Raw genomic sequence first — 20,000 nt, 5'->3', positions numbered from 1 at the left:
CTCTTGATTTATTACCTCAGTAAACATTGTAAACTTTCAGATGAGGTTTTACTCTCTAAATCAGATCATTTTTGCCTCTGATATGTTAAGTTATAATATGCGTGTGTGTACGTACCTGTACAATAGTGCTGGGTATTGGTTGTGTGTCCTCTTCTGTTATGGCCACAAAACTGAACCCTCTGAACAGCTGATGGGCGTTGGCACTGAGAGGAACCCCGGGAGAGTCTGAGGCACAAACACAGAAAATAGCTGTTGAACCTCACCGCTCAAAGAATAAATTGTTTTCAGGATGTAGTTCAGCTCAGGGGCATGTGAAGTGAGGAGGAGGAGGAGGAGGAGGAGGAGGAGGAGGAGGAGGAGGTGACAGTCTGCACCTCTGGGTGTTTTCGCTGTGAACTCTGGATCAAAATAGAAAGTGTCGTCAGGTCGTCCTGCAGCCGGTTTGAAGGGAGGAGGAAGCTCTCTGCGGAAGAGTTTCTACATGGAAGAGGAAGAGGAAGAGTGGGACACACAGTCAAAGACAAAACAATAAGAGTGATGTTAATATTTAAACCATGGAATAAAACTGTTGAGCATATTAGTTACTGTGAGGAACTTTAACTTAGTGTTGGTTCTGTCGCCCCCTGTGGACTAAAGTGGTAGTGTCTCTGAGCACCAGAGTCTCTTTAGTAAACCTCTCATTCTACTGCAGCAGGTCTGACAGGCTGCCCCTCTCAGTCCTGGTTCTGGTCCTCCCGTGCCTCCCTTCCCTCCAGCAGGTCCAGCAATACGTCCTGGGTCTGTCCACGGTGGACCGGTCTCTGCTGGAGGATCTGGGTCTGTCCACGGTGGACCGGTCTCTGCTGGGGGATCTGGGTCAGTCCACGGTGGACCGGTCTCTGCTGGAGGATCTGGGTCTGTCCACGGTGGACCGGTCTCTGCTGGAGTCTGAGCTGAAGGAGTTTCTGGTGAACCTGCATGAGTTCATCTGGTTTCACCAGAATCCGACCCGGTGGCTCCGATGACGAGCATTAAGAATAACTCTATAGAAACAGACCATCTTCTCTCTGATGGTCTCTTTACTGATGGAGGTCTGATAGAGGATCAGGACTACACTGAGACTGGTTCACATAGAGGATCAGGACTACACTGAGACTGGTTCAGGACCAGTTAAAGTTCCTCACAGTAACTTTTTAATAAAGTTTATAAAAAGGAGACACTGACGTTCCAGTCGATGGTGCTGAAGAACTGATGCCTCTTGATCTCCTCCACGCTGTCTGGTCCGGCTCCTGCAAACAAACCAACAGCTGTCAGTCCAGTATTTATCCAACAAACAAACAAACAAACAAACAAACAAACAAACAGGAGGAAACGGAGCGTTTGTTGGGGACTATCTTCAGCGACGGACTAATCCACATTTGGTGCTGTAGTGAGTATTTGAGTGTGTGTTCATGGTGGAGCTCTGTGGCACAAAGGAAGAAGATATATTACACACTATACTCGTTACTCAATGATGAGTGTGAGTCTCTATTTGGAGATTGGCTCCTCCTCCTCTGACTCATACTGTGAACTAGTTCAGATTTGGGCTCCTGTTATTGATCCTATCAGGAATCTGCTGCATGTACGTTGATTTGTGGATTCATGTACAGTTTATCTGAACGAGCAGACTGCAGATGCAGAATACCTGCATGCATGCATTTTAAATTGTTTGCATGTTCTGTTCTTACCTAATCTGTTGGAAGGGTTGCGTTTGAAGAGGTTCCTGAGGAGACTCTGAGCTTCTGAACTCAAGAACTGTGGCATTCCCAGCTTGGCCCTGTGGAACACACACAAACAAGAGGAACTGCAGTGAGCTGCAGCTCTTGTGTTGTTAAACCGTCCATATTGTGTTTCCAAACTGAAAGTATGTGAAAGACGAGCCGACGGCACAGGAAGCACAGTCAGCGCTCTGCAGAGAGTCTGCTCAGCACTTTTCATTCAGAGGGAAACAGAGACGACGGAGGAAGAAGGACGGGTTAATATTTCTCTCTCTCTGCTCGTCTTCCTCTTCCTCTTCCTCCTGAGTGCTGCACTTTATCTCCTCTAATATGGACCCCTGTGGGGGGAGGAGGGGAGCCTCTTCTCGGCCGTGATGAGGCGGTGATTGGATACGAGCGATCGGACGGTGTAAAGTTTCTTACTTGAGAATCATGGTCATCGTCTCTTTCCGGTCTTTGCCCTGAAACGGCAGCGTTCCCGTCAGCATCTCGAACTGAGTGACAGAACAACAACAAACAGGTCAATGCGTTGCACAACAAACAGCAACAACAAACAACAACTAACAGGTCAATGCGTTGCACAACAAACAGCAACAACAAATAGGTCAATGCGTTGCACAACAAACAGCAACAACAAACAGGTCAATGCGTTGCACAACAAACAGCAACAAACAGGTCAACGCGTTGCACAACAAACAGCAACAAACAGGTCAACGCGTTGCACAACAAACAGCAACAAACAGGTCAACGCGTTGCACAACAAACAGCAACAAACAGGTCAACGCGTTGCACAACAAACAGGTCTGAAACTGACGAATACTGAGAAGTAAGATGTGTTTATTGTTGCTAGTTTTGTGGAATATTACCTCATTAAGCGTATACACGTAATAATTATACCTTTTCTTTTATTTATTTTTTATTGTTAATAGTATTTTTATTTATATGTTTATTCTTTTTACTTGTTTTTTTTAATTAATTAATTTGGACTTTGATTTTTAATATTTATGATATTTTTATTTGTTATTATTATTGTATATTTTTTTATTAGTCTTTATTACTAAATATTTACGATCAATATTACTCATGTATAGAGGTATTTACTCATGTACATTTACCTGTCTGAAATATTATAATACTTCAATAAACAAAACTGAAAAAAAGAAAAATACATAAAATACAATGATTTATACGATTATATGTTTTTCATTATTTTTTTAATATGAAAAATGAAATGTCTAAAGTAATGGTGACATCAGTTACATTGTGTCATATTCAACCCAAGTTGTTTGTAAAGTGATAGAACTTCATAACATGAACCAGTGTTGCTGATCAGATACTCTTTCATGCTCTCCGTCTCCAGAAGTATCGTTACTGTTCTTCAATCAGAGCAGAGAGGAACATACCAACCGAGTCACGACGCTTATTACATATTCTAGGATTGTAAATCTGAATCTTAACCCTAGCTGCTCCTCTGTGATTGGCTGTTGGGATGACCAGGGTTAATTCTACTGTAATCAGATTACTTGAGAGTGGAACCTTCAGCTCTGAACAACAGACAGCAGGAGGTCACGTTAGCACAAACACAGCGCAGCGGGCGCTCCTCTCACCATGAGCACGCCGTACGACCACCAGTCGGCGCTGTGCGTGTGTCCCCGCCTGTTCACCACCTCGGGGGCCATGTACTCCACCGTCCCACAGAAGGAGTACGCCTTGTTCTCCTGGTCCACCGCCTCCTTACTGAGGCCGAAGTCTGAGTGCACAGAGGAGGAGCAGAGGTTACAGCAGCTTCAAGCACGAAGCACAGCAAACACGCACATTTAACATGCTGCTCCTCCACTACATGCTGCTCCTCCACTACATGCTGCTCCTCCACTACATGCTGCTCCTCCACTACATGCTGCTCCTCCACTACATGCTGCTCCTCCACTACATGCTGCTCCTCCACTACATGCTGCTCCTCCACTACATGCTGCTCCTCCACTACATGCTGCTCCTCCACTACATGCTGCTTATCTGACACATTTAGTTACTTCACCAGTTCATGAAATATGTTTTGTTAAAAACGAAATAAATAAAGTTCCAGATTTGCTGCTTTTCCTTTTGATAATATTAACACTTTAATGTGTTCGTAATCATATTAACAATGTTAATCTGTCAGTAATAATGTTGAGGTTTGGACTGAACAAAGGTCCTGCTTTTAAATGAATGCATGAGTAATAATAATATAATATAATATATATAATATATATCAGTAGAACAATCACAGTTTAAATACTTTATCTACATTGTAATGACAGACTTTTACTGAAGGAACATTTTACTATCACAGAGTATTTGTACTGTGTGGTATTAGTACTTTTACTTTAGTAAATGATCTGAATACTTCCTCCACTACTGGTAAACACACACACACACACACACACACACACACACACACACACACACACACACACAGTAGTGTAACATTACGCACCGGTCAGCTTGATGTGTCCCTCCTCATCGAGCAGGATGCTGAAATAACAGAAATGCTTTTTATTTGTACTCTTAAATAAATATCTGCAGGCAAATATTTATACTGCAGCATGACTGTGTGTGTGTGTGTGTGTGTGTGTGTGTTAGTGTGTGTGTGTGTGTGTGTGTGTGTGTGTGTGTGTGTGTGTGTGAGTGTGTGCGAGTGTGTGTGTGTGTGTGTGAGTGTGTGCGAGTGTGAGCCTACTTCTCTGGCTTGAGGTCTCTGTAGATGATGCCCAGGCCGTGGAGGTGATTGAGGGCCAGCGCGAGCTCTGCCAGGTAAAACTTCACGTCCTCCTCTGTGAACATCACCTACAACACACAACAAAGTATTATAATCCAGAGACACGCTCATGTTCATGTTGGTGATGACGGTCGGGCAATGACGTTTAAATACACAAAGATAACTGTGTCCTAAAAAGCAAAAGTCTTTTAAAGACACAGTGGGATTTAAACATGTTGCATGTGTTCATGGTTCTGATATCGGACGCATTTAGCGCGTAGAAAACGGAGAACTTTGAGAAGAACCTTTCCCCTTTTATTAAAGTAAATGTAACTGTTTACTCTCACCTCACACTGCAGTGTGACGGCACCGTTTGGTCTCCTGTTTTATCCGTTTGATTTGACTCAATGTGTCTCTTTGTTTCCCTCTTGAAGCCTTTTCTGTCTCATGTAAAGCATTCTGAATTGCCTCGTTGTTGTCGTACAAATGTTTGTTGTCTCACGATGAGAACGGAAACACGCGGCGAGGTGCACGTCAACCGGATGTTTGTGTCATTTAACGTTCGTGAATAAAGAAAGTATTGTGTACTGGAGAAGTGTGTCATGTGCTTGTAATTTACTGAAACTAGAGTAGAAAATGTAATTTCCCATGAGAGATAATACATTCATGATTAACATAATAGCTTCATTTGTTGTACGAGGGATTTCCTCTTTGTATTCTTCAGTTTGTCCTTCAGACGTTGTGGATAATCTCACTCCTAAAGAACTCTCCTTGTGTTTAAACAAGTGATGAAGAGGAGTCACCTCTTTAGAGAGACGAGTGAAGAGGTCTCCTCCTCTGAGGAAGTCCAGGATCAGGTAGAGCTTCCCCTCCGTCTGAAACGCTGAGGGGAGGAAACAAAATCCAGATGAGCTCAGAGGAGCCGTGAGTTCTGATTGGCCGGTGACTCACCGCCGACGGTCTGCGATTGGCTGACTCACCGTAGTGCAGTTTGACGATGAAGGGATGGTTGACCTCCACCAGGATGTCTCTCTCCATCTTCGTCCTGACCCGGTCACGCACTGGAAACACACACGAGTGGAAAACACATAAATCACCAGATAAAGCACTGAGTGAAGACGCCGAAAATAAAACAAGCCTCCCTTATTTCTGATGAAGACGAGGAGAGAGGAAGGACAAGAACGAAGCAAATAAACAACAATTAAAGGAGCGTGTTGTGTTTCTTTCCACCACCAGAGGGTGTCTAACTGGAGCTGAACATTTAGGACTTTACTTCTTCACCTCTTCCTCTCTCTCTTCTCCTCTTCCTCTCTCTCTTCTCCTCTTCCTCTCTCTCTTCACCTCTTCCTTTCTCTCTTCTCCTCTTCCTCTCTCTCTTCACCTCTTCCTCTCTCTCTTCTCCTCTTCCTCTCTCTCTTCTCCTCTTCCTCTCTCTCTTCTCCTCTTCCTCTCTCTCTTCTCCTCTTCCTCTCTCTCTTCTCCTCTTCCTCTCTCTCTTCACCTCTTCCTCTCTCTCTTCTCCTCTTCCTCTCTTCCTCTCTCTCTTCCTCTCTCTTCTCCTCTTCCTCTCTCTCTTCTCCTCTTCCTCTCTTCCTCTCTCTCTTCCTCTCTCTTCTCCTCTTCCTCTCTCTCTTCTCCTCTTCATCTCTCTCTTCACCTCTTCCTCTCTCTCTTCACCTCTTCATCTCTCTCTTCTCCTCTTCCTCTCTCTCTTCACCTCTTCCTCTCTCTCTTCTCCTCTTCATCTCTCTCTTCACCTCTTCCTCTCTCTCTTCACCTCTTCATCTCTCTCTTCTCCTCTTCCTCTCTCTCTTCTCCTCTTCCTCTCTTCCTCCTCTTCCTCCCTCTCTTCTCCTCTTCCTCTCTCTCCTCTTCCTCCCTCTCTTCTCCTCTTCCTATCTTCCTCTCTCTCTTCCTCTCTCTTCTCCTCTTCCTCTCTCTCTTCTCCTCTTCCTCTCTTCCTCTCTCTCTTCCTCTCTCTTCTCCTCTTCCTCCCTCTCTTCTCCTCTTCCTCTCTCTCTTCCTCTCTCTCCTCTTCCTCCCTCTCTTCCTCTCTCTTCTCCTCTTCCTCTCTCTCTTCTCCTCTTCCTCTCTCTCTTCCTCTCTCTTCTCCTCTTCCTCTCTCTCTTCTCCTCTTCCTCTCTCTTCTCCTCTTCCTCCCTCTCTTCTCCTCTTCCTCTCTCTCTTCTCCTCTTCCTCTCTCTCTTCCTCTCTCTTCTCCTCTTCCTCCCTCTCTTCTCCTCTTCTCCTCTTCCTCCCTCTCTTCTCCTCTTCCTCTCTGTCTGGTCTCACGATAAAGTGTGAAATTCCACGACTGAGCAAATACAAAAACACACTTTCTCATTGATCATCTTTCTATTCAACTTCACTTCAACTTCTTAGTTTCAACTTTAAGAAAAAACAAGAAGAAGAAGAAGATTGAACCTCTTCGTACCTTTCAGTGTAGCTTTCTTCAGGACTTTCATGGCGTAGAGCTGACCGGCGTCTGGTCCCGTGACCTTCCTCACCAGAAACACCTGCACACACACACACACACACACACACACACACACACACACACACACACACACACACACACACACACACACACACACACACACACACACACACACACACACACACACACACACACACACACACACACACACACACACACAGAGAACAGTCAATGTAAATTCAGTCTCTGATGTATTTATTGTGTGTGTAAGTTTGTGGACTGACGTTCTAAAGCATTTTAGCCGTCGCCATCTTGTTTTTTTCTAACCAGTGAACAGGAAGTGACCATATCTGGACTGAGGAGCAGTGACGTAGAGACGCTGTATACGTCTCTGGTAGAGACCTGTCAATCACCGTGTAGCCCCGCCCTAAAGCATCCCCTGCTTTATGGTCTGTTTGACTCTAAATGGACCATAATGTACTAAATGAACATCATGCTGTATTGAAGAAGACTTGAAACTAGAGATTGAGACCATAAACTCATGTTTACAATGTTTACTGAGGTAATAAATCAAGAGAGAAGTAGAGTCATTTTCTCATAGACTTCTATACAACCAGAGGAGTCGCCCCCCGGTGGACATTAGAGAGAATGCAGCTTTTAAGTAATATATTTGTCGTAGTATCATTTAGTTTTGTGTGAAACCGATCAGTGAAGTACATCTCTCTACATAGCTGCTAGCTAGCTAGCGAACTTAGCTACGTTAACGTTTCCTGATGTGTTTTATGCAGCGACTAAAAACACCGGTACTGTAGCTTCAGAGAGAAACTTTTTTAGGTGCTTCGTCTTTCTAATCAAGTACTTTCTCGGTCTTATACTTTAACAGTTTTAATGATAAAATGCTACTTAACTTTTAAATGTACAAACATCGTATCAGTAATTCATGGCACAGTTCAAACAGCATCATGTCTTTATTTGTCTCTCTCCGTTAACTACCGCACATATTCTAAATATAAAAATGAGTCCCGTGGTGGTCCACCGTAAAGGGGCGGGACTTCCCCTCTCTATTACATCTACTCTTCAGCGTGTGTGTGTGTGTGTGTGTTTGGGTTAGCCTCCTTTTTTCTTCTTCTTGTTCACACTTATGCAGATTAACACACACACACTCACACACATTGTTCATTCACAAAGACGATGATACTGAGCGGGAGTGTGAAGGGCCCTCAGACTGTAGTCTCCTCGGCAACGGGCTCTCAAAAACACTTTAAAAATGAAAACATTGTGAAATGAAACCCACGTTTACACACACACACACACACACACACACTGACATGGAAATACACACACACACACACACACCTTGCCGAAGGAGCCTTGTCCGAGGACTTTGCGGAGCTCGAACTGTCGTGGGTCGGCCTTCTCTGAGCCCTCCTTCACGTGGTGAGTGATGCTGATCTCCTTCATCGGCACGTCGTCCTGTAAACACACACAACAGTGTTCATCGCTGTAAACTGTAAACTTCATTAGAACTGAGACGTTCAGCCCAAACCAGTAAAAACAACGGATCAAAAGTACTTACTTTAGGGTGTCCACATACTTTTGGCCACATACAAAGTATCATATGAGCAACTCGTGAAAGTAGAGGAAGAGTTTTCTTAACATCGCTCATAGTTTGTGCTTTTAAATTCACCAATAAATCATGCCTTAGCAACGCTTTAATCTTAATGTACATTTTTAGCCTCAATAGACCAGAATGCATTGCAGGCAGTGAGCAAGTTTCTACACTAACAGAAGACCGTATTTCTACATTCTACACTTAACAACAACCAGCTGGATGGAGCAAGTTCAGGCATGTTATCTGGGTGTTGTTATTCATTTCTTGAAAGGCATTCTGGGAAATGCAGTTCATAAAGCAGCAGGTAAATCCAAAGACAAAACAATCCTGAAGAGCTGCGATGCTATCAGTGTGAGAATGTTTCCCCTTCGTCTCAGTGAATCACTCAACTCCCGAATGTTCATCATCCGCTGAGTGGGATATTACAAAACACACACACACACACACACACACACACACACACACACACACACACACACACACACACACACACACACACACACACACACACACACACACACACACACACACACACACACACACACACACACACACACACACACGTCATGGAGCCACCCCCGATACCTGCTCCCCTCTGTAGCTGAGTGACTAATGACACCATACTGTGTGACAGTATCCCTCTTTCAAACTCTAAAGCCTCCTAGCTTCATGCTACGCGTACTCTGGATATCGATGCCATAATCCAAACAAGTAAACAGGTGAACAAAGACTACATCCCCCATCATCCTCTCTGCTCTGCACTCCCAACTCCATCCTCTTCTCCCCATCCTCCTCTCTCTGTCCACCTACTTCGTCTTCCTTCTACCGCTTCACTGTCTCCTTTTCCTCCGTACCTGTAGTTCCCAGGTGGGCGACTGGCTGGCTGCCGGGTGTCCCAGTGCATTGTGGGTCCTGTAGTCCCGACAGCGGCTGAGGCTCTGTGGTGCTAACATGCTCCCGTGCATCGACTGAGAGGCTACAGGATGGAAAGCACTTCTCTCTCTCTATTACTCTGTGTCTCCCTCTCTCTCCCTCTGTCTCTCTCCCTCAGAGACATCCCTCCCTCCCTCCCTTCCTCCCTCCCTCCTATTTTCTCGCCTTTTTTCAATCTTTATTTGAACCGTTATCACCTCTCCTCTGTGGTTTGCAGCTCCCTCTGTCTTATTCCCTCTTCCTCGTGGGGAGAAGGTCTTATTCTGGAGTAGATGAATTACTATGATACTTTAATTCAGTAAAAGTGCAAATACCTCACTACATAATACCTAAAAATATTTCATAAATAAATCATTTTTCAAATAAATAAATAAATAAAGTCTTAGTTGACTAACAGTCATACGATCATGTTGGTTAATCGATGAGTTGATTTAATCGACGGATCTTTAAAACTATATTAGACTGTCTTAAACTAGTATTAAAATGTCTTAAACCAGTACTATACTGTCGTAAACCAGTAATAACCTGAGATGAGCTCATAAATTATTTGGAAAATATGTCATTAAGCATGAAACAGCGTTAATAACGACTAACTGAGACCAAAACGAATGATTACTTTTATGTTATTACACACTCAAAGGGGCCATTCTATAAAACATTATATATATATATATATATATATGTTATATTGGATTATGTTGCGTAACTCTCCACTACAGAACAGCGTTTTAATGTTGCAGCTGGTTTAAATGGAACTAATTCTACCTGCTTCACACACAGATGGGTGGTTTAATCTACTTTATAACGTTTATGAATGCATTAATCTAAAGATATAAGCTCTCAGATCAATGATGTGGATTAAAAAGAACCGCACGAGCCTCCGACATGAAGCGGAGTAGAATCATAAAGAAAGCATCACAACATTTAAGCACAGTTACAGCTTCCTAATCCTCTCAGCTTGAGCTGGGTAAACCTTTTGGTGAAGAAGAAAACGTGTCCTTGAGATTGTCGAGGTTTGAAAGTTGTGATAAAATGTTTAATCTTTGATCAGCTCTGATCCAGATTTAAATCACAATTCAGACTTCTTGTGCTCCCATTTTCTTATGAAAACCCTGTTCACATCTTTAATGTAAAGCCACACATTACGCCGCATGTCATCAGCGCCGGGTACGAAACATCACACCGGTGAACGTGTGAATGACATCATCCACCAGGACGAAGCAGAGAGCAGAGAGGCGGACCAACAGAAGCACACAGAGAGTTGAGATGCTGCTGACCGGCTGACAACATGAGATTGGTGAAATGTTTGAGAAGATGAGGAGCTTAGGAATGATGGATTTCCATGTGTGTGTGTGTGTGTGTGTGAGTGTGTGTGTGTGAGTCAGACCACAGATGGAGGATCAGAGCCGAAGCGACAGGATGCTCATGTAGCACCTCTTAATCACACGGATTAAAACTGCAAACCCAGCACCTGTGCTCTGAACACACACACACACACACACACACACACACACACACACACACACACACACACACACACACACACACACACACACACACACACACACACACCCTGCCTCTCTAATAACCCTGTTATTGTCCCCGTTAGCGTTTATTTCCATCTGACACACACACACACACACACACACACACACACACACACACACACACACACACACACACACACACACACACACACACCGTTCCAACTGGACTCTTTGGCTTTTTTGTAATTAAAAGAAATGAGCACAAATGTGACAGGTGGTAATTAAAAGCATGTCAGCTGTTAATCTACTGAACGAATCGTCCCGTCCTGGTTGTGACGAGTGGACCGGTCAGTCGGTGGTCTCGTGTCTGTTCTGGAGCTTTTAGATCGTATCGGTTTCATCGCCCGCTTTGAGGGAACTGCAGACGCTCACGTTTCCTCGTTATTTTCGGAGCACTTTGAGGACTTCTGGTCCCGTTTCCAATCACAGGAATGAACCCAGACGCTCTGTTTTACAGCCATTAAATCTAAACTAAATCTATTGATCGATGCGACGACGAAGATCATGTTAATGCTGCAACAAATAATTCATTTGCTTTCAGTTTTCTCCATCATTTGTTTTGTTGTCTTTTGTCTGACAGTCCAAAATATTCAGATTTGAAATGACATAAAACAAAGAAAAGCAGAAAATCCTCACATTTAATAAAACTAAAGCCATTTAAACATTTAATCAGTTCTCAAAATAGTTTCCGTAATTAATGGTTTAAGCTTTGAAAAGATACTTGAACAGGTTTCTTTATCAGGTTCTGTAACTTTGAATTGAATGCAATTAATTGTGGGTTTACTTCCATTAATTAAGTTTAATTATTATTATATTATTAATCATTACATTTAATTATTTAAATGACAGATTATTTAAATTATATTATTATTACATTATTATTTAAATGACGGGTAATTTAAATTATTTAAATGAATGTATTATTTAAATTACGGATTATTTAAATTAATGTATTATTTAAATTACGGATTATTTAAATTAATGTATTATTTAAATTACGGATTATTTAAATTAATGTATTATTTAATTATTATTTAAATGACAGATTATTTAAATTAATGTATTACTAAATTATTATTTAAATGACGGATTATTTAAATTATGATAATTAAATTATTATTAAATTATTATTTAAATGACAGATTTCCTTCTCGTTCTTCTATGAATGAAGCTCCAAAAAAATGCTGACTCCTACACTTCCCACAATGCAACTGAAACGCTGAACCCGTTTTCACAGGCTGACTAAACATGACGACTAAACTGACCTTCATGTGTAAACGATATTTTATGATTTAATGTGTCAGATATTCATGAAGAATGAGCCGGACGAGATGATGAATCTCAAATTTCAAATTAAAGCAGCAAACGAGTGATTCATTTCTTCAGCAACTTCACACTGAGAAGGCTATTTTATAATATTAAAATATTACATATTACATCAGAACACAATCACAGAACAAGACCAGATACCAAAACAAAGGAAATATGATACTGGTGATGATGAAGCCCTGATATTTGTATTAAGTTGTAGTAATGTAGTAAAGTAGTTGTGTTTAATTGGGCATCAACCTGGAGTTTACGCACGTATTGTTAAAATAAAAAGGACTTTAAGCATAAATAAACACAATACTGGCTAATCTGTTAGCAGCAAATCAGGAAGATTAGATTTATTTAAAAGTATTCCATCAGTCTCTACGCCGTCAGTCTTCACAGCGTACCAACACGTCACTAACATGAGGGTAACGTGTCTCCACTGAGCCGTCAGTGAAACATCTGGAGGATCTGCAGCACATCAGCACAGCAACACCTCTCATCATCTGTCCACCATCAGACCTCATTAAGAGGCCTCGTGAGACGTTACACACATCAGATCTAATCAACAGAAACGCTGCACACGCTTCTACACTGATGGACATCAACACGAGTCCTCTATATGAACCAGTCTCAGCCTAGTCCTGATCCTCTATATGAACCAGTCTCAGCCTAGTCCTGATCCTCTATATGAACCAGTCTCAGCCTAGTCCTGATCCTCTATATGAACCAGTCTCAGTGTAGTTTACTAAGGACACGTCAGTGTTGGAGGGGATGATGGTGGAGGTAACATGAAACTCACAACACACACACACACACACACACACACACACACACACACACACACACACACACACACACACACACACACACACACACACACACACACACACACACACACACACACACACACACACACACACACACACACACACACACACACACGTTTATCTATATCAGAATGACATGAATGTGTTGTCACAATGTTTGCTGTATTTGTCTGTGATCACTGTGCTATAAATCAAACCGGCTCCAACAGAACGTCTTTTAAACAACATGTCAGCAAACGGGCACGAAAAAGCCAAAACTCTGTGACCAGTAAAACCAGTTGGAACCATTGCTCTGAGCCAATAAAGACTGCTTAGATACACACACACACTCACACATCTACCTGGAGGTTGACCCGAGCAGCTCCACACACACACACACACACACACACACACACACACTCACGACTACTCACAGACAAACCGGTGAGGTTCGCTGGTCCACAACAGCCTAAAACTTTCCCTCCTCCATCAAACTTCGGTGCCGGTTCTTGGCGGTTGCCGTCCGTCCCGGCGAGCAGCAGGAGCCGCCTGAGGGCCTTCAGCCGGCTCCTCAGCGCCCGGACCACGCCGGCGACGGCACTCACACACTTGACCCGCTTGGCCTCCTGCGCCATCACTGAAGAAGACTCCGGGAGTGTTTAGACTGGAGCAACGGAGTGAATGACTGGGACCGGGACGGGCAAACAAGGGTGAGTCACTGGGAGAGAGGGAGGAGGGGGAGATTCCAAATTTGGGATGGGAAGTGGGATCCCCCCCCTTACTCTCACCCCCCCCTCGCAGCTGTAACCTTCCACCAAGTGTTTCCATCAGGTGTCCTGGAGATCCCCGTCCACTCCACAGTCACATAACGTCTCCCACCAATGAGTAAGAACCACGAGGAGGAGAACTCCCACTGCTATCTTCACACTCTACTTCCAACATGTCACAAGTTAAGTCCATTCATCTGAGATCCAATCTGTCAACTGAAACCGTGATGAAGTGTTTTAAGTTATTATATGTACATGTATGTATGTTTGTATGTATACATACATACAAACATACATACATACAAACATACATTCATACATACAAATTCTCACATTTCAGAGCCTCCTTCCTCCAGAGCCCAGTGAGGAGTAGTTTCTTCTTGTGAGTTGATTTAAATGGAACTGATTGTGTTCAAGGGGAACATGATCTCGTCTCGTATTGATCACAGGCTCCTGGATTTAATCAGATCAAAAGTGTATCGTGGCAGACTTTGTGATAACGGCAAATATCCTATTGTTGTCCAAAGAATCAACATAATACCGTATTGTGATTAAACTATTTACACCCCTACTAGTTGAGTACAGTCCAACACTGGAACAGTCCAACACACTGGAACAGTCCAACACAGACACAATGTGGGTGCAAACACCCTCCACAACAAATCCCCCACCTGTCACAACCCCCCCGCCACACACAAACACAATGTACACAATGCCAGTTTGGACCGTCCACGGGATGCGTGACATTTATTGGATTACTTTCACCTGTCGTCACTTTCCCTTCGCTGAGTGCTTACTGGTATAACACACACACACACACACACACACGCACACACACCCTCACACACACACACCAGTGAGGGCAAAAGACAAGGTGGAACTGGGCCATGGATATCTAAAAACACAAAGAGCACCACAAGTTGTTGGTGAACTTATTTGTTAAAGCTCGACGCTCGTAGATTTATCACCAACTCCACAGCCGTACTGAGCATTTTCATGTCTTTTGGCTCATAGTTTTGGTTTTACGGCACATTTAATGTCACAAAAACAAGCTCTGTTGTGGAACATTCAGCAGCTAAAGAGCCAGATGTTTAGTTCAGGAGCTGGTGGGGACCAAAAACAGAGCTAAAAACGATCATAACAACTGTTCATCAGCTGGACACAAACCAGGCTGGTCGCATCCAGCATTTGTAGCGAATACCTGCGACGTAATGCAACGGACTTTGTAGTTAAGTCACAAAATCATTTATTACGTAATCTTTTTCTCAACATAACTAAGTATTTCACGATCTTTTCCTGAACCTAAATAAGTATTTAACGATCTTTTTCAAATTTTCTAACAGAGTTGTGTCCTGTGAAGACGGAAGTTTATTTTGAAAAGACTAAGTATGAAACGAGCGGACATTGACTCGTGTTGCTTCTGTCGTGGGGTAAAGCAGGAGAAATGAGGAGTAACGTTTACTTGGATATAATATGAACCGTTGTGTGAAGATACGTCGACACAAACACAACTCTGAATGAATGATCATGTTGCTCTGTGGGAATAAGCAACTGTTTGCGAACACATTAGCCGTGAAAACGTTATAATTTATTATTTGTGAAGTTCTTCTGGCCTGAAGACAGATGAAGTGGAACATTTCTTGTATTTTCAAGTGACTTTTAGCTCTTCCATCAACGAAAGAGAGAACGCTTTCAAAACACTTTTGGTATTTTACAAATTTAAATCAGAAAATGTGCTAATATTTCTCTGCAGAACAACAGTTTTCATTTATCTGTACAGTTATATATTTGTTTATTGTCATATACACAACAATTCCAGACATTCAGTCAAAATATATCAGATCTCCGGCTCCAACGCCGATAAAATATGTATAAAAAGAAAATCATAAATGTACAGTAACTGCATTAGTTGACAAGAGTTTGGCTTGAAAAGGAAGAAGCACTTGGCGGTTTATTGCAGTGATGGACTGCAAGTGTCAGAGTGTGTGTGTGTGTGTGTGTGTGTGTGTGTGTGTGTGTGTGTGTGTGTGTGTGTGTGTGTGTGTGTAAAGCTTCTCCATGGCAGCAGCTATCACGGATTGAGTGAGCGGGATGCCATTCCAGACAATCTGCGGCCCCCTAAGCCTGTTACGCAATCAAATTAACAGGCCGGATGGTCACTACACACACACACACACACACACACACACACACACACACACACACACACACACACACACACACACACACACACACACACACACACACACACACACACACACACGCTTGGGATTTGTCAGGTTAGAAGCGTAAAGGGCATTTCCGTTGGCCTCGCCGGAGCTCAAATAACACAAACAAATACACACAGTCACCTGTCAAAGACCAGAGAGTCGGTTCAGATACAAAACATCTTCATAAAAAGTAATAACGCGCACACGCACACACACACACGTGCACGCACACGCACACACACACACACCTGGTTTCTTATGAACAGTGACAGCCAACATGACTGAACAGAAGAGAAGAGCTCCATCTACAGAAACTGAAACAGCATCAACAGAAAATCCAAAAATGAAGAGGACGTCACACTGACGAACAGGTGAACTCTGGGAAATGTAGTGCAGTGACAGATTACCTCCGATTCAGAAGAAAAAAAGGCAAAATTGTCTAGACATTTTTAGGGTGAAACACCTTAATACTAGTAGTGTGTTGTCTGTAATCCTTTTCATTCATTGTGCATTTCATCATATTCTTCATTCATTTTGAGAGAGAGAGAGAGAGAGAGAGAGAGAGACAGAGAGAGAGAGAGAGAGAGAGAGAGAGAGAGAGAGACAGAGAGAGAGACAGAGAGAGAGAGAGAGAGAGAGAGAGAGACAGAGAGAGAGACAGAGACAGAGAGAGAGACAGAGAGAGAGACAGAGAGACAGAGAGACAGAGACAGAGAGAGAGACAGAGAGAGACAGAGAGAGACAGAGAGAGAGAGAGAGACAGAGAGAGAGAGAGAGAGAGAGAGAGAGAGACAGAGACAGAGACAGAGACAGAGTCAGAGACAGAGAGAGAGAGAGAGACAGAGAGAGAGAGAGAGAGAGACAGACAGAGAGAGAGACAGAGAGAGAGGCATTTCAATCTGAAAGACAGCAGACCAAAAGATAAATAAAAGATGGAGGATGTAGAGGATGTAGGAGGATAAGTGACGGAGGAGAGATATGATGTAGAGCAGAGGATGAAACTTTATAGAACAGCGAGAGAGAGAGAGAAAGAGAGATCATTAAGTATGAATGTGGAGGAGCAGAGGGACGACATCATCATTTATTCAGGAGCTGGAGAGACTAGATCCTCAATCACACACACACACACTATAACATTCATGCACGCGCACACACACACACACACTGAAGTGTTAAAGAAAACATCTGCTGTTAAATCAAAAAGTAACAAACACGAAGAAGATAAACCTCCTGTGTGGATGGGAACTAAAAGTTTGAAGTTTGAAGTTTTTCTCTACAGTCTGAAAACTTTGTCGCCATGCCAACAGCGTTTCATGGTAATCTGTCCATAACACACACACACACACACACACACACACACACACACACACACACACACACACACACACACACACACACACACACACACACACACACACACACACACACACACACACACACACACACACACACACACACACACATTGTGATCTATGTGCCCACTCTCTCTCTCTCTCTCTAACTTGCTCTTCCTCATTAAGGAAATCAAAGCACTTCATCTGCTGCCAATCGAGTCTCTCAACTACAACACACACGCACGCACACACACACACGCACGCACACACACACACGCCCACACACACGCATAATCAGATGAGACTATGAGAATGCCAAAAAGAGTGTGTGAATCACAACCAATGAAACAAACAGAGACAGACAGCAAAAACACAATCTGTAATAACAGGCTGTGTGTGTGTGTGTGTGTGTGTGTGTGTGTGTGTGAACTGTACCTGAAACTGCCTTTTCATGATGTGAAATAAAAGCGTCTTCATCGTGCTCCTCTCACGTCAAAACACCGCCACAAACTGATTAACTGACGAACTTATTAAAGCACACAGTGCAGACACACACACACACACACACACACACACACACACACACACACACACACACACACACACACACACACACACACACACACACACACACACACACACACCAGCTGTTCACCAAGGCGATTAAAACATGTCCTGTCATGGTTTCCCTGGCAACAACATCTGCACAGGAAGGCCTTGAACATCTGTCCTTGAACACCCCCCCCCCCCCCCCCCCCACGCAGACACACACACACACACACACAGGTGAGCAGATGCCAAGCTTGTGTTTGTAACAGGTCTACATTTTATTTTATTTTATTTCAGACACGTGACAACCTTTAAATCATCAACTTCTTCTGTGATGTTTTTAACAACATTAAATGTTCTAAATATTGTTTGTGAGTTGGGAGCCTGAAGGGAGCCGTGGTGCTGTGATTTCCCACAGGGCCCTGAATGCATCACCTCTGAAACCAACAACACACTCGTAATTTGTGATAAAAATCATCACAAATTAAACAAAAGAGGGAGAGGAGAGAGGAAAGAGGAGAGGAGAGGAAAGAGGAGGGTGCAAAGAAAGGAGAGGAGAGGCAAGGAAAGGTGAGAGGAAAGGCAAGAGGAGGAGAGAGGACAGAAAGAGGAGAGAGGTGGAAAAAGGAAATGTAAAGAACGGAAAGGAAAGAGGAGGGGTGAGGAAACAGGAGGTAAGAAAGGAGAGTAAAGGAAAGAGGAGGGGCGAGGAGAAGAAAGAGGAGAGACACGAGAGGAAACAGGAGAGGAAATGAATGAGGAGGTGATAGGAAAGGAACTGAAAGGAAAGAGGAGGGAAGAGAAGAGGAGAGGTAAAAGGAGGTATGAAAGGAAAGAGAAAAGGTCACGATAAGTCAAGAGGAGGAGAAAATACAAATACAAGAGTGAGCGCTGATCCTGAGACCAGAGAGGGAAGGACATAGGAGTCAGAGAGGAAGGGAGGAGGAGGAGGAGGAGGAGGGATGGATATGAGACTCATCTCATTTCCATGAGGTTTTGAGTCTCCATGTTAAATTCCAGCTCGGGTCATGTAGACATTCAAGTGGGGGAGGGTCTCCTCTTGTCTTCATTCCTCTCCTTCATTCCTCTCCTTAACATACATGGAGACCCCATCAGTCCATCCAAGGAACTGAAAGGAAAGAGGAGAGGAGAGGAAAGAGAAGAGACAGGAAAGTAGAGGAAAGGAAATAGGAGGGGCGAGGAAAGGAGAGGAAAGGAACTGAAACGTCTCTCCTGATTACTTCCTGTCAAGGCCACGACAACAGGAAGCTGAATTTAAATTCACTCAGGAAGATGTTAATATATAATATAAACGTTATAATATATCTGTAACTGTATTTTGGCAACATTGTCAATATAAAAAATGGGTCGGCTCTAATTTGACCAAATATTTATTTTATTTGATTAAAATTTAAAATGCAGAAACGATGAACAATCTTTCCTTCTGAGGCTGTGACGAAGGATTATTATTATTATTATTATTATGAATTAATCTGTCGGTTATTTCCTGAATAAGTTGATTAATGGTGACGACATTTATTCCTAATAACTGATGAATCAGAACAAAATAAAAACATATTAACTGATAATTAAATACGTTTAGTTGAGTCGAGGGTCAACATTTAAGTGCATGAGCGTCCTCACAAGTATAATAACATATAAGGAAAGTTTCAGCAGAACGTTTTAAAGAGTTTTTAAGTGCAAAAAAACATTATAAAAAACATTTAAATAAAATAAAAAAGTTATTTAAGAGACAAAAAAACTGAAAATAAAACAAAATAAAATAGAATAAGACAGGTATAATATAATATATAAAGAATATAAATATAACAAGTGTATCAGTGTGTGTGTGTGTGTGTGTGTGTGTGTGTGTGTGTGTTGCTGCTCTGTGATTGGTTAGTTCCTGGAGAGAGCTGCGTTCAGGAAAAGCGGCGCTGGGTTACACAGATTACATCATCACCCCATGACCTCACAATGGCCAATTCCCACAATGCCTCTTTCACAACAGGCCCAGAGCTGTC

General features: G+C 42.9%; 1 protein-coding gene across 3 annotated transcripts in view; it reads right to left on the bottom strand.

The window, feature by feature from the left end:
* The window catches only part of rps6ka3b (ribosomal protein S6 kinase, polypeptide 3b), a 35,711-nt gene that overhangs the window by 6,435 nt on the left and 9,276 nt on the right, over positions 1-20,000 (bottom strand). For all 3 annotated transcript variants that reach the window (XM_076080165.1, XM_076080162.1, XM_076080163.1), the window contains exons 3-14: positions 8,264-8,380; positions 6,905-6,986; positions 5,451-5,531; positions 5,274-5,353; positions 4,453-4,559; positions 4,210-4,247; positions 3,344-3,486; positions 2,160-2,230; positions 1,707-1,795; positions 1,204-1,268; positions 375-477; positions 116-225 (exon numbers count right to left, since the gene is read on the bottom strand). In XM_076080165.1, the coding sequence (XP_075936280.1) occupies positions 116-225; positions 375-477; positions 1,204-1,268; positions 1,707-1,795; positions 2,160-2,230; positions 3,344-3,486; positions 4,210-4,247; positions 4,453-4,559; positions 5,274-5,353; positions 5,451-5,531; positions 6,905-6,986; positions 8,264-8,380 (1,086 nt within the window). The remainder of the gene's footprint in view (positions 1-115; positions 226-374; positions 478-1,203; positions 1,269-1,706; positions 1,796-2,159; positions 2,231-3,343; positions 3,487-4,209; positions 4,248-4,452; positions 4,560-5,273; positions 5,354-5,450; positions 5,532-6,904; positions 6,987-8,263; positions 8,381-20,000) is intronic.

The sequence above is a fragment of the Anarhichas minor genome, unplaced genomic scaffold (genome assembly GCF_050575085.1).
Source record: "Anarhichas minor isolate MPS153535 unplaced genomic scaffold, ASM5057508v1 ptg000074l, whole genome shotgun sequence".
In the NCBI taxonomy this organism is placed as follows: domain Eukaryota; kingdom Metazoa; phylum Chordata; class Actinopteri; order Perciformes; family Anarhichadidae; genus Anarhichas; species Anarhichas minor.
Note: the sequence above shows the minus strand (reverse complement) of the source record. Positions and strands in the feature narration are given on the sequence as shown.